The sequence below is a fragment of the Sinocyclocheilus anshuiensis genome, unplaced genomic scaffold (genome assembly GCF_001515605.1).
Source record: "Sinocyclocheilus anshuiensis isolate Anshui unplaced genomic scaffold, SAMN03320099.WGS_v1.1 scaffold185, whole genome shotgun sequence".
Classification (NCBI taxonomy): domain Eukaryota; kingdom Metazoa; phylum Chordata; class Actinopteri; order Cypriniformes; family Cyprinidae; genus Sinocyclocheilus; species Sinocyclocheilus anshuiensis.
Window position 1 is genome coordinate 2800374 of NW_015539887.1, and position 15972 is coordinate 2816345.

The 15972-nt window shown below is 36.4% G+C and overlaps 1 protein-coding gene across 1 annotated transcript in view; it reads left to right on the forward strand.

Moving 5' to 3' along the window:
- Positions 1-15972, forward strand: part of LOC107685574 (integrin alpha-10-like) — a 41771-nt gene that overhangs the window by 25114 nt on the left and 685 nt on the right. The window contains exons 9-29 of the mRNA XM_016482210.1: positions 3564-3729; positions 5060-5133; positions 5285-5429; positions 5547-5695; positions 6676-6819; positions 6968-7171; positions 8307-8437; positions 8608-8774; positions 8864-9006; positions 9201-9311; positions 9422-9507; positions 9766-9907; positions 10596-10688; positions 10797-10873; positions 11297-11386; positions 11491-11575; positions 11658-11771; positions 11868-11975; positions 13984-14097; positions 14213-14308; positions 15803-15916. Coding sequence (XP_016337696.1) covers positions 3564-3729; positions 5060-5133; positions 5285-5429; positions 5547-5695; positions 6676-6819; positions 6968-7171; positions 8307-8437; positions 8608-8774; positions 8864-9006; positions 9201-9311; positions 9422-9507; positions 9766-9907; positions 10596-10688; positions 10797-10873; positions 11297-11386; positions 11491-11575; positions 11658-11771; positions 11868-11975; positions 13984-14097; positions 14213-14308; positions 15803-15916 — 2553 coding nt within the window. The remainder of the gene's footprint in view (positions 1-3563; positions 3730-5059; positions 5134-5284; positions 5430-5546; positions 5696-6675; positions 6820-6967; positions 7172-8306; positions 8438-8607; positions 8775-8863; positions 9007-9200; positions 9312-9421; positions 9508-9765; positions 9908-10595; positions 10689-10796; positions 10874-11296; positions 11387-11490; positions 11576-11657; positions 11772-11867; positions 11976-13983; positions 14098-14212; positions 14309-15802; positions 15917-15972) is intronic.

Here is a 15972-nt window from a genome sequence, read left to right on the forward strand (position 1 = left end):
GAAAACTTGAAATCGCATCATATGACCCCTTTAACATTGACTGTTTGGCAGTGCAGGTAGAGGGTTAGTGCTGTTTTAGCCTTTCCCATAAGCAGCAGAGATTGACAGCGCATAATCAAAAAGAGTGGTGCCATTTTAAATTTTCCCCAGTGCAATCTCTAACAAAATGTAATATAAGCCCATTGGTTATACAGTGCAGCTTAACCACAAGTAAGAGTCGAAAGAACTAAAAAGAACCAGAATAAATGTCAAACCATCTGAAAGTCATTTACTTTTCAATTTTAACTGCCTCTCACTGCTGTTCTTGGTGATTTGACATTTCTACTGTACTCCACTTATTGGAAGTACAGGACTGTGTGTAAACCTGCTCCTGAATGAGCCCATGTTTTGCTCTATTAGACAAACAGTGCTAGAATGGTGTCCGGATTTGCAGAGTCATCTGGGTAATATGTCTCTCTGCGTCTCCTCTGGGGAACTGTGGAATAAAATTATGACAGCTGGTTTTAATGCCCCACCCAGCCAAAGCATAGCTTTCATGTTTTGATGTGTTTTATGTTCTCCCTCTCTCCTTTCTCGTTCTCTTCCTCCTGCACAGAACTAGGGAACGGATGGAAAAGTAAAACACTCACGGGAGAGAAGAGAAACAACCTCAGATGAATTTCTGTATTGGTCGTTTGGCGCAGCCAGGATATGTTTTAGACATTACAGGATAGAGATGCTGGGAATGTGAACACGGTGGGTGCGGAAATGGGTGGGAGTTCAGAACAAGATACTAGGAATGTGCAACAATTACCACTGTAAATTACGGCAGATATGAACTAAAATAGACTGAATATTGTAGATTTGATTGCTTAATTATTGCTTATGAACTCAAATACCTTCCTGTGGGTGACTACCTTGGTACTAGTTGGGAACATGCTTGGAAAGTTTCCAGTTGCTCTCTTGATTGTTGATTGTTTTTGAGAGCAGGAATCTGTCCCAGTCTCAGATGAGACCTAGTAAGAAATCCTCAGTTCTCTGTCCAGGGTGCCAAGCCATCATCTCATCATCACACCTCACACTAAAGGAGAACAGGACAGGATAGATACGAGAAAGAGGGGAGCAGGATCAGGATTCAGGAAAGGACCACAAGTCAGGACTCGAACATAGCACTTTCCATGAGGCTGTGGGCTCTGACCAATATACAGTAAATGTGGCAGATTATTTTGAGGGCTCTTAAAACGGTAAACTGCAAGAGGTAAAGTTGCATTGCAAGTTATTTTGTCACATTTTGAGATATAAAGTCATATTGTAAGTAGGGATGTAACGATTACCGGTTTGACGATAAATCGTGATAAAATACCCCACGGTTAGTATTACCATTTCATATTTTAATTATCACTATAACCGTATTCGATTACCGCGATTTGAACAACTGAGGATAAATAAATACTGTACTGCACAGGGCTCCAGAGTGCGACCAAATGGCCGCATTTTGCGATCATTTTTTCTGCCCGTGCGACTAAATTTTGTGTGCGGTCGCACTGGCGCGACCACCGCATTGTTTAACTCATAAGCGCTGCATGACAATTATCTTTTCTTGTAAAACGTGACACTAAGATCGCGAATTCATTTCAAGTGAAAGCATCCGAAGCCCGGCTTATAACACAGCTAAAGAGAAACTCCCTGTTCACAAAATTCAAATCACAAATAATACTGATGAAAAAGAAGGGGTTGACTGTTAACCACTTTCGTTTTCATATAACTATAAACTATGATAAAAGCTCATCAGCATGCATTGATTAATCCCTAAAAATATTGCGACCAAATTATGTGCTGGTGTGACCAACTGAGAAATGTTGTTTGTTGATTTTAAATGTAAAACTTGGTGAAATTATTTTGTGTGTCAGTACTTTTTGAACATTTCCAGCTCATTTTAACAATACCGTGATAATAATGATAACCGTGATCATTTTGGTCACTATAATCGTGATAAGAAATTTTCATACCGTTGCATCCCTAATTGTAAGATTTGGGGCACGATTTACTAATAACTTGCGCCAGTGCAAAGCCGCTTTAGGCATTAAAAAAACTACTTTAAGAAAAGACACGCAGTCAAAATAGCAATAATAAATAGCATTGAAAAGGTGTAGGGCAAAGGTGTGCATATGCATTTGTAGGAGTTTCCCTTTAAGGCGCAAAATAAGGTCTAAGTCTGTGGAAGTCAGTTTACCGTTTCCGTTTCAGTTTACTATTTTCGCCATTATTTAACGCCCCAAAAAAACATGTCCGAAACCAATTGCGTCTATGTTGTTAGTAGATGTACCTGACTATCATCAGCTCTGCTTGCTTGCGCTGCTCTTGATTGATTGCGTTCATTATTATGGAAATGCAATGGCTTTGTTTGTGTTCTTTCATTTGCGCATTTTCAGTATAGATCACCTGGAGAACATTCCACTCCCATTGCTTTGAAGCCCGAGACACACTGCACGATTTTCGGCTGTTCCTGATGAAAAACTGGCATCGTGAAACCATTGTGGTGATTTCTGTGATCGCGGCTTCTAATCGGTGGTCCTGTGTCATACAGTAAGAGAGGTTCAAAGATGGCCGTTGTCCCGGTCTTGCGACCAAACATAAAACCTACGATAATTTTCTGACAGTGTCAGAAATTCAGCATGATCAATGCACTATGACCCACGTTTACTGACCAGCCAATAAAAATGCGATATGAAATCAACACGACATGGCGCTAAAACATATAACTGCTTACTTTAAGCTCTTATCCCTTCCTCTTTCGGCGCTTCCACTTTTTTCCCGCACACATAAAAACTACAACTGCCAAAGTGTGATTCATCATGCTCTTTTTGTTTACCACTAGCACATGGTAATGACGTTTTATTCTTCAATAGAAACGTGCATCGTAGCGTACGAGTCAGTAGGTGCCATCATCATACAGTCTTACATGCATGTCGCACCCATGTTTTTTAGATCCATGTCGCACAGTGTGATTTGCAATGATCTTATAGGAAAGCTAAAATCGTGCAGTCTGTAGAAGGCTTTAAGGGATTGTGGATCCAGATCTTCATAAATTTGAAAGATGAGGACAAATAACTATGACTGGACAAAACTTTTGACCCATATTTCTCATGTTGACTGGAAGTAGTTTATCCAGTCATCATATCCAACCAGCTGAAGTCTGGGAAATTTTAGGGACATAGGTGCATGTCAGTGGAGAGTGAACTCATGGCCTGGCACCGATGGTTTTCAGGGCTTGTCATTAGTGGTGTGTTGCCAGTGACTATGAGTGATATTCTCTCTGTTTCCTCTGCGTAGGTGTTTCTAGGATGAGTTTCCTCTGAGTCCTGTATCCCATCATTGATTGATCTATCAGATCATCTGCTTTCACTCTAATGGAATGGAGGAGGTGTTGGCTCCCTTGATGAGAAAATCTATGTTGTTATTGTTCTTCTTCTACTATCTGACTTGTCTCAAACAAGACTAGTGAACAAAAGCCTGAGTAATCAGCATTTCCGATTAATTTACGATCAGTGTATACTTGAAACAATTTGCTCTCTCTTTCACAGGTATTAGGTCACTACATCCGCAGACGGCAAGATCCAGAGACCTTTATTAATGAGATTAAGTACATTGCCAGTGACCCCGATGAGAAATACTTCTTCAATGTGACGGATGAGGCTGCTCTAAATGACATTGTAGATGCATTGGGGGATCGCATTTTTAGTCTAGAGGGTAAGAGGAAGAACATTCATCCTTAATGACCATAAAAAAAAAAGATTTTCTTCCCTTGAAGAGCAAGTGTGCTTCTTTGTCCTAAAAAGAACAGAAAATCAGATTTGCCTTTGAGGATGTTGATGATGTTTTTTCAACATATTTGGACACTTGAACCAAACTTGAAAACGTATGCAAATACAAAACATGTCAGACCAAGCAACATTTATTAAATTAATATTTAATATGAATGATACTTTTTAGATATGAAGTGCCAATTAAACTTTTATTTTAGGAATGAGTATGTTTCAAGACAAGCAACATTTTACCCAAAAATGCATGGACATCATAAAAAAAAAATCAAGATATCACTTCAGGAAAGTCATTCCTGTAAGAACAGGGTGTGACGCTTGTGCCGTCTTGATTCTGAGGAAAGCCAGGCAGGAAGGATGGAAGGGAGGAGATGAATGACCTTAAAGTGGGCACAGCTGTGCATTCACAGGATACATAGGTTAGAAGCACAGAAAGAAATATGATTAGCCAATGCTGTGCACTAACTGGAATTCACATTTTATGTAGCCTACTGTATATTGTGCAGTCTAAACATGTTGTACTGCCATTGATAATGATAACTGATCCTGTTTTATACATTTTCCACTTTTCAGGATATGTTTTATTTTTATTTAGTTTTTGCACAGTAAGAAAGGTGCATTGGTTAACCAAGATATAATGAGTGTACTTTTTCTTGAACTTTAATGCTCCAGCTCAGCGGATTTTTACACAATTACGTTAAATGTGGGGCTGGTAAGATGTTTTTGAAAGAAGTCTCTTATGCTCACCAAGAAGACTGCATTTATTTGATGAAAAATGCAGTAATAATGTGAAATATTATTGCAATTAAAAATAACTGGTTTGTAATTGAATGCATTTTATCATGTAATTTATTCCTGTGATGAAAACGCTGAATTTTTGAGCAGCTATTACTCCAGTGCTCAATGACACATATTCCTACAGAAAGCATTCTAATACGCTGTGTTGTTGTTCAAGAAACATTTCTTAGTATCACAGTTGAAAACAGATTCCCTGATGAATAGAAAGTTCAAAAGATCAGCATCTATTTGAAATAGAAATATTTCGTAACATTATAAATGTCTTGTTTTTTGAACACATTAAAAGTGTCCTCGTTGAATAAAAGTATTAATAAAAAAAATTATAATCTGACCCCAAACATTTGAAGGGTAGTGGGAAAAGTTTATTGTTATAAATGACATTTACATTGTAATTTGATTGCAGCACTTGTATGTGTATTCATTTAAAGTGTGTAATGCAATGTCAATGTGTGCTGTTGCAGGGACCCTGGGATACAATGAAAGTGCCTTTCTCATGGAGATGTCTCAGATTGGTTTTTCAACACACATTTTAGATGTGAGTTTCAATGTACTTTATGTTCACATGCAGTTGTGCCTATTTAAATATGTGTAATTATAAACTGAGATATACTATATGTACAATAGATGGCCTAAAACATGCAATCATGCTGTAGTAAAGAGCTATATTATTTTGGACCATACTGTAGGATGGCATTTTGTTTGGCATGGTGGGTGCATATGACTGGGAGGGAGGCGTCCTGAAGGAGAGCAAAGAAGGGCAGCTCAAGCCCTCGAGAGAGGCCTTCGAGAAAGAGTTCCCATTGGAGCTGAAGAATCACGCAGCCTACTTAGGTAACATTTTACTTCGTGAAACCAACCATCAAATAAATAATTCTTCAAGTTTGTATGTTAACATAACATTTACGGCTATTTACTAATGCTTAGATGTGGACGTGTGAACTTCTGCAGGTTACACAGTGTCATCAGTGATTGTAGGTGACTGGAGGAGGTTGTATGTTGCTGGTGCACCTAGATTCAAGCACAAAGGAAAGGTCATCCTGTTTGACCTCACCCCTGAAGGCGATGTCATAATCACACAAGCCCTAAATGGAGAACAGGTGGAGATTTCTCCTTCATTCTTATATTTATTTATACTGACACCCTCCACTCTCACACACTCGGTCTCTGATCCACAAATGAGATTTCCATCAAACCCTTGTGTGAAGTCAAATTCTTTCAGTTTTGCATTATGCTTCTTTTCTCAGCTGATTTTTGTATTGCTTTTCCTCTCTCAGTCCTTCTTTCACACCGCATTCCTGCTCTATTACAATTAATGAGTTTATTTTCTTACTAAATAATCTTTCTTACTATTTCTTACTTCTTTCTAAACAAAATCAAACAGGTTTAATTTTCTCAGACCGCTCCTAAAACCAAAGTGATACTTAGAACAAAATCCAGAGGTTCGGGGTTCCCACAGTCATGGAAAACCTGAATAAATAAGGGGATTTTTAATTGCTTTTCTAGGCCAGGAAAATTCACAGAAATTAATACAATCTTAAACATTTCTATAATGAATGTACATTTTTCTAGTCATGATCTGCCCTAATATATTTAGTCAGCTAGGTATTGCTTTTGTTTAGAGTTTTAATAGAGTAAAACCTGCTTGCATACTTCCTTTTGTAAAAGATTTGTTGTTCTGAGTCAGTTCTTTTCATTGAATCATTCAAATGCATTCACATATCAGTTTGAGTGATTCATTATAGAACCAGTCTAAAAAGGGGATTTTTCTTTCATTCTTAACATAGACAGTGTAGGCTATTTGTTCTTATTCATATTCATATTTATCAGTATTGATCCATACTGTGTATATGTATATGTATGTATGTATGTATGTATGTATATGTATATTTGTATGGAGATCTATGTGCATGTATATACTTACTGACTGACTGACTTTTGAACGGATTAGTGTATATTTTTGCAGCATTGGTCATTTATCAGTCATAACATCAAATTTATAGACTTATTTCCCTAATGACATTGGTTAAAAAGTGTGGGAACCTTCAGATTGCTTAACATCTTTATTCTCTCTCTGCAGATTGGCTCATATTTTGGCAGTGAGGTGTGCGTGGTGGATGTGGATCAGGACGGAATAACAGACATCCTGCTCATAGCTGCTCCCATGTTCCTGGGAGCAGGAAACAAAGAAACAGGCAAAGTCTATGTCTACTGTCTGGATGGGGTGAGAACCACAGTGGCACTACTGTTTGTGTGATGTATATGTGAGAGATTCAATCTATCACGCTAAACAACATATTCTTCTAGACTTAAATATATGCCATTTGAAATGTCTCTGTTTCTGACTCTATGTCTGTCTGTCTCTCTACAAGGATGGTTTTGCTCCTAATGGTACACTACATTCTCAGAAGAAAGCACAGGATGCACGCTTTGGTTATGCTATGGCCGTAGCCCCTGACCTTAACCATGACGGATACGCTGACCTGCTCGTGGGAGCTCCGCTAGAGGATGACCACCAGGGAGCTCTTTACATCTACCACGGCGACGAATACTACATCATACCTCAGTATAAACAAGTAAATATAAGACCAGACAATCTGTAGACATCACAAAAAAAGAAATGCTAAATAAATATATATATATTTTATATATATTAAAATATGTTGTGATGAAAATGAAGAAATATGTTTAGTAGTAATTTTAATAGATTTTTTTATTGAACTTTACAAAATGTACAAAAAAATTAATTATATTCAATTGTATTCAGTTTTGAGAATGTACACTACTGTTCAAAAATTTGGGTAAGGGTAAGGTTTTTTTTTGTTGTTGAACATTTTTTGACATTTTTGAAAAACAAGGTTGCATTTATTTGATCAAAAATATGGTAAAACACAGTAATATTGTGAAATATTGATTTCTTTTTTATATATATATTTTTAAAATGTAATTTATTCCTGATGGCAAAGCTGATTTTTTTAGCAGCACTTCAGTCTTCAGTGTCACATGATCCTTCCGAAATAATTCTAATATGCTGATTTTGTGCTCAAGAAACATTTCTTATTATTATCATGTAAAAAAAACAAAAAGAACAGTTGTGCTGCTTAATTTTTACGTAAACTGTGATATATTTTTCAGGATTCTTTAATGAATAGTTACAAAGGTTCAAAAGTACAGTATTTATTTGAAAACGAAAACTTTCTTTAACAGTACATGTTTTCACTAACTTTTACTAACTTTCGGTCAAATTATTGCATCCTTGCTGAATAAAATAATTAATTTCTTTAAAAAAAACTTACTGACACCAACTGACTGTAAAACTAGTGACCACTTTTAAACTAGTGATTGTGCTAAAGTGCAACTATTGCAAGTATACTTTAGGTACACCACTTTGTGACTGATATTACTGCTATTATTCAAAAATCATACAATCCTCATCATGACATTAAAACTCATTTTAGGCTTAATATTAAGAAATGTGCATTGTGCACAAGTAGTACTCCAAATAAAGTTTAATTATAATTTTTATATCAGTAAGTCTCGAGCGATAAGTCAGTAAATATGTTAATAGTTTTGAGACTATACTTAGTATTTTAAATATATTACATTTTTACTAGGGTGACCACTTTTTTTGATGGCCTTTAACTTTTAGACCCCATTATACCTGTAATTTATACTTCACATACTAATAAAGCTCTCTTTTTCTCTTTGTAGCGTATCCCAGGCTCCTCTCTCTCTGCAGGGCTGCAGTATTTTGGCCGTAGCCTGAGCGCTCTGATGGATCTGGATGGGGATGAGTTACTGGATCTTGCTGTGGGAGCACAGGGCACTGCCGTCCTACTGAAGTACTCTATGCCTCATTACAGTCTTGTGTTTTTATGCATCATCTAAACACTGCCATCATAGTCACCAATTCGTCACTTTAAATTGTGTGTCAAACAGTAGTAAAGTCACGTTTTGAATGAGCCGTGGTAACAACTTCGCTTGACTCCTGACCTCTCTCTGTACTCTACAGGTCACGCAGTATAGTGCAGATCAACGACAGCCTGTCTTTCCAGCCACAGTCCATAAATGTGATACAGAAGAACTGCCACAGGGCTGGACGAGACTCCGCATGCCTTAACGCCACAGTTTGCTTTCTGGCCCTGTCTCGCTCTCCTGGCTCTTATGGCACATATTTTGGTAAAGTGTCATGTAACCAAAAAGCTTTTCTTCCATTGCTGTACTACATACACTTACTAAACTACCACCATATCGGTTTATTTGTATAGATATGCAGATGGGGGCCATGTTGGATGACAGAAAGATCTTGGCTCGTGCTCTGTTTGACTACAACTCCCAGCGGCAGACCCTAATGGGCGTCACTGTTCGTGTAGGCCAGACCATGTGCTACACGCTACCATTTCATGTCTTTGTAAGTCTAAACGGCTTAAAAATCAATGAAGTAAAGGATAATGTACATTTACCTGGTCGATATCGCAAAAAGGGGTTGTTTTGCCCTAATGGCTGACGGACTGTACATTATCCTTCTTATTACATGAGTACTTACTGATTGCTTTCAAGTAAAAGTGTTCTTCTCTCTGTTTCTGTCTTCCTTTATATATCTAGGATACAGCTGATTACATCCGACCCATCAGCTTCACTTTGCGCTTCAAAATCAATGACACAGAGAGCAGCCCAGTACTAGATGAGGGCTGGCCGACAACATTCAAGAAGTCTGTGAGTGCTATTCAGTTGACCTATCCATTGAAAAATAGGAATATAAATGAATGGGTTTTCCCCTCATACTGTTGGCTAACGCAAAGTTTGATCTCTTTTATTGCCTTTAGATCCCATTCTTCAAAGACTGTGGGGAGGATGATGTGTGTGTAACTGATCTGGTTTTACAGGCCCATATGGACATTTCTGGAACAAGGTAACAAAGAAATTGTCCTCCTGCTGTTGGCATGTATATAAGCACACCTAATGATCCACAACTAGTCCAAACATGTTGACCATTGGCATAACTAATTGCTTTAACTCCTAGTGCTATGTTAATAGTTAAAATAGAAATATTTAGAGTAACATTTTTAAAGAGTTAACCAGTTCAGTGACTACTAAACCTGAAACCGTGATTGAAAAAGCATGTGTTATGGTAATGTAACGTCAATCTTGCTCTTATCTGTTCTTGCAGGGAGCAACCATATGTTATACGCAGCCCTCGGCGACGACTTGCAGTAGAAGTACAGCTACGAAACCGGCTAGAAAACGCCTATAACACTAGCCTCACTCTTCATTACTCTAAAAACCTGCACTTCAGCAGTCTGAGTATACGGGTACCAACACAATCTCTCCTTTAAAAAAAACATAAATGCATATTAGTACAAACACACCAGCATGTGTTAAATACGGCAGTGTGATTGTTTGGCCAAATGAGTAATATCGTAGATACTTTACTAATAAATGTCACAATTATGTATACAAAATATACACTACCATTTAATATTTTGAGGTCAGATTTTTCAAATAAATGCTGTTCTTCTGAACGTTCTATTTATCAAGGAATTCTGAAAAAAAAAATGTATCATGGTTTCCACAAAAATATTAAGCAGCACACCTAATTTCAACAAACAAAAAAAATGTTTCTTGATCACCAAATCAGCATATTAGAATAATTTCTGAAGGTTCATGTGACACTAAAGACTGGAGTAATGACTCCTGAATATTCAGCTTTGACATTACATGAATAAAATACATTTTAAAATATAAAAAGTTATTTTAAATTGTAATAATATTTCACAATATTACTTTTTCCTGTATTTTTGATCAAATAAATGCAGCCTTGATGAGCATTAGATTTCTTAAAAAAAAAAAAAAACATTAGAATGGTAAAGTATTTAAAGAAAATTCTTATTTATACACATAATTTATACAAAAGTACAGTATATTCCAGTTTCATGAATCACACTACTTGCTGCTTCATTTCTCTTTCTGCCTCATTTTTGTCTCTTTCTTTCTCTATAGGAAGATGCCCAGTTTAAGATTGAATGTACGGCTCTAAGCTCAAACAGTCACTCCTGTAATGTCAGTTATCCAGTGTTCCGCTCTCAGTCGAAGGTAAGCCTCTGAAAGGATGAAGGTTTGTCATCATAATTCATTGAAACAGTCACTGAGCCGTTTGGGTTCACTGACCAGTGATTCTCCCAACTGCCTCGTTTTTCTCAGGTGAACTTCATGTTGGAATTTGAGTTCAGTTGTACGTCTCTCATCAGTAAGGTCCAGATGAAGCTTTTTGCTTCAAGGTACACACACACACACACACACACACACACACACACACACACACACACACAACTTAAACCATTAGCAAATGGTACTGGCCAAGGATGTCATGGCCATTTATTTTAAATAATTACATTTTTTGGAAGATGCATTTACATTTACATTTAGTCATTTTGCAGACGCTTTTATCCAAAGCGACTTACAATTTGGGGATACATAAAGCGATTCTTCTTAAAGAGGCAAACAGATACAGGAAGTGCTTGTAATACCAAGTTTCTAGACATTGTTCAAATAAGTACAAGCTAGAAAGAGAAGGATGATGATGAAGTCAAGTAAACTATACTTCAGGTGTGAACTGCAGTATAGTCATTTTAACCTAACACAACAAGTAAATAAACGTGTTGAAAAATGTATATTAAATGTGTGTATGTGTGTTGCCACAGTGACAGTGTGGAGAGTGAAGGCACACTTTCGGACAACAGTGTACAGTTACAGAGTATTGTACAGTATGAACCAGATCTCTTCATCACAAGGTTAGTTCCCAACATCACTTTCCCTTTTACAACCTTAAAATGCATGGAAGTTCAGTGTACAGTATGCATATGTGGTTGTCTTATTTCGGCTTAATTCACTACAGTGACTCCAACCTAAACCGCTATGAGGTCCACCCAACCAGAACCGTGTCTGAGGGGACAGGACCCGAGTTCTACACACATTTCAGGGTGGGTCAAAGTAAACCTGATAGGCTCATTGGTTTATGTTTAAAAAATCAGAAAGCTTCTGAGTACACGTTTTTGATATCAGGTGCAGAATCTGGGCTGTTACGCCATCAGTAATCTGGAGCTGACTGTCAATTTGCCCGCCGTGGCTTCAGGAGACAGAGTTTTTGCGACTGTGGTTGATGCTTTCTCCCATAATGTTAGTATCATGTGTATGCATTTATACAGTCTTACTGTAATTCACATGCATCTTCGTGTTCATGTAGTTGTTGGTGTTTTTTCTGTTTATTTGTAGTCTTCAGGTGTGAACTGCAGTATAGTCGGTGATCTATCCAAGTTAAAGTCCAGCCAGAGAGATGTGCGTCCACTTCACCCAGAAGACATGAAGAAAACGGAACTATTGGTGAGAATACAGATGTTATGTTCACTGACGGGAAATTGACAACTGCATTCTGTAACTGAAGTAAATTCATTACGTTAAACTGAATTTTGATTTGTTGATTTAATTTGATTTTATTTGGAACTCACTTGCAATTAACAACTTGCTGTCTCTGAATACCCTTACCAAAAAATAGTATACTTCAAGTTTATTTTATTAAGTATACTTAAGTAAAGTTCAAGTATATTTTTTAAGTATACTTTATGTAGTAATTATACAAATATCAGTGTACTAGTAGTATACTTGTAAGTGTACTATTTCAATACTCCTTGGGACTAAATTGGCCCACTTTCTAGTATATAAAAGTATACTTTTAAGTATACTTTTAGTATAACAGTAGTAAACTTTTAGTACACAACTAGTTTACATCTATGTTTTTAGTTTGTACTGCAACTATACTAAAAGTGAACTTGTAGGTATTCTGATAGTTTACTAATTAAATACTTGTAACATTTTTAGTACACTTTGAAGTATAGTCTCAGTAAACTACTAGTTTAGTAGTTTTATACTGCAAGTATACTCGAAAGTTTTCTTTAAGTGAACTTTACATCATACTTTAAGTATACTACTATGTCCCTATTTAGGTATTAATTTGTATATATTTTGTTATGAATATCTGAACATACAAAACATCAAAAGAACAGGGTATCTGCTTGTAAACAAAAACATTTTATTCTAGCTTCATGCATTCTTTTTTTAAACACTTGAATGTGGGTAAGTTTTATAAATGAAACATTTTAAAAATAAAGAAATTAACAAGATTTTGAACAAAAAGATGAAAAATGACTATTAATTGGATTTAGAGTGATAATCAAAACGTAGATGGAGTCGATCAACACCCCAAAGCTTGACAATCATTATTACCTCTTCATGGGTCGACATTTTATTCCATAATGTTACACAGTTTTGATGCTGTTTTATGTCTGATGATCATGTTAGAATACATGTGGAAGCATCTGTTGTTTCGGTTTCTTCTTCACTTGTGTTTTTTTTTTTGGAAATTCTGTACAGAAGATGTCTACTAGCGCCCCCTACCGTATAACAATGAAAACACGGATTCTCGGAGCACAAGTATAGCTCAAATATATTTAGATGTTTTCTAAGTATAAGTCAAGTATACTTAAATGTCATTTTAAGTATATTTCTGAGAAGTACATAAAGCCCATGTCTGAGACGTACATAAAATTAGACTGAAAGTATACTTTCCTATTTTTTAGTTTAAAAGAAGTATACTAATAGCACACTTGAATAAACTTCTTTTTCGTAAGGGTAGACATTATTCTTTGCCGTCAAATCGCCATCAAATTCTAGAGCTGTCAACCTCTTTTTGTCTTGTTGAAAAGTAGGACAAAATTCCTGTTAAGTATTTGGGTGGAGGAGAAAATCAAATGAAAACAAACTGGAATGATTCAGAGAGTTTTGGCTGCATATCTATGAGAATGAAAGCAGCAGAAGAGGCCCAAACTAGAGAGGGATACTGATACTAAAATTCAAAATGCATCTACTGTATATAGTTTTTTGTATAAAGACACAATTTATGACAAATAAATATTATAAATATATATTTTACATTTTATATACATTTTATTTGTATTCATTTATTTACTAAATAATTTACTTATTTCTTTTAATCTGATTTCAATGTATTTATTAACTCATGTTTTCACTTATTTGAATCCATTTTTCTTTATTTTAATCATATTTTATTATTTATTTATTGTAATATTCATTTTATTAATTATTTACTTTTTTTACTTTTTTAATAGCTTTTCTCCAAACATTTCCACAGACTCCCTAGCACCTCCTTGTAAACACTAGTTTGAAAACCCTGACCCAAATGATCAGGGACCGAAACCACCATCAGGGGCTGCATGAAATGATTCTATATGTAAAAAATAACCAGTAGATCGCTAATTTAATCTACTGCAGTAAATGATCTTATACTATAATATCATTTTGTTTTCATATTTAGAACTGCACTTCCTCATGGTGTGTGGAGGTTGTGTGTCACATCCAGCAGCTATTGAATGGACAGACAGCCTTGATTCGCATCACCAGGAGGATACATGACAACTTCTTCAGACAGGTGACATCTCTCTCTTTTATTCCACACAGGCAAATGGCTACAGAGGTCAGATGTATTTACTGGGATGTGTTTGTGTTTCAGTCTCTAACCTCTGACTACTGTGTGCTTCTGTCAGGCCAAGTTTAAAGCAGTGACAATAGTGGGCTCTTACCAGCTGTCTGCTCGGGAGTCCAGTCTGATTATAGTGGGAAATGCTGCCCTCTTGAGGGAGGTGAGAAAACTGACAGGACACAAACTCATAAACCAGGGATGTCCAAACCTGTTCCTGGAGGGCCACTGTCTGGCAAAATGTAGTTCCAACCCTAATTAAACACACCTGAACCAGCCAATCAAGGTCTTCAGACTCACTAGAAACCAGAGATTGTCTCACTATTGAGAGATGAGAGGATCTGTATTCTTCTTCCTTCTGCACTATCAATGCCTAAACATCTGAGGTGGTCAGGTAGTACAAGATGTAGCTCTCAGAAAAGTCCCAGTTCACAAGTTGCAATTACGAGTTCTACGAGGACGTGAACGCTTTTTACAAGTTGGTATCTCGTAATGTCGTGGAGAAAACGTAAAGGTCAACTTGGATCACGTGTGCCTTGATAACCAATCACATTATAGCCTTGACGTCATTGAATTTCAGTCAGAGTTGTGCGACACTCAATCGCCGTTTACAGATACCATAGGAAATGAGAAGTGCTGTAAACTGAATCCCACCTGTCGCAAAAAGTCAGCGACTGCTCCTATAAATCGATTTTTTTGTGGTAAACTCTAAAAAATTGTTCAATCAAAAACTATTGTTTAGTGTAAAACATGTTTGAAGTTTAGCTGACAGGCATTAAATGATGAGCTGTTTCCTCAAAAAAGCAGTTTATTCAGTGTAGCGAAGCCTCTCCTCCATTGACATCCATTAAAAAAAACGGCCTCTGGTCTCCTTTCCTGCGCATTGCATTAGCATTAGCCGTTAGCTTTTTAGCTAAAGGTTGCAGGCTTCCAGACTGTTACACAGTGGGGTCCAAAATTGTGAGACTGCTTTTGAAATGTTTCTGTTTTGCTTTTTTGTTCATCACAAATTATATTGTTAGCATGACAATTTGAGTGAAAATTTCAATTCACAAAATCTCACATTCACTTATTTAATTAGTGACCTAGAAGCTGTTTATTTTATTTTAATTTGATGAAAAGTTTCTGTTTTACTTTTCTCAGCACAAATATTGTTAGCATGACAATTTGAGTGAAAACTTGAATTTACAACTGTAAATTTACTTTACTTGATTAGTGACTAAGAAATTGTTCATTCGTTCATCCATTTATGTATTTATTTATGTACATTTTTTACCTGAGGTTTTAAACTTTTGAATGCCACTGTAATATGTAATCCTCAGTACAAAAATAAAACAATGCAAACACTATGAAATTGTTAATTGAGAATGAATGAGGAAAAGTCGCATGAGAGGAGATAAAGCCTCAACCGTTCTATGATTGGCCTATTACGTTCACATGATAAATCCTGCCTGTTGCTCTACATTGGCAAATCTTAATGAATAAATAATGGTGTTAATGGGTAGCCTACTGTACTAATTAAAAAGTAAGTACACAACTCACCCACTTAGAAAATGCTGCTTTGTTACATCAAAATCAAACTTGAAATGACTTGAAAACTTTCCTACAAATCCAGAGTTTTGTACTATAAACTCTCTTTCTGTCTCTGTATATATAGACGGTTTTGGAAGTGCTGAAGGGGCGTTCGATTCCAATCTCTCTCTGGATTCTGATTGGCAGCATCATTGGAGGACTGCTGCTTCTTGCACTCTTAGTATTCATCCTTTGGAAGGTACTGAACACAACACATAAGCAGGTGTACAGCGGCTACATCTGAAGCTCATTACT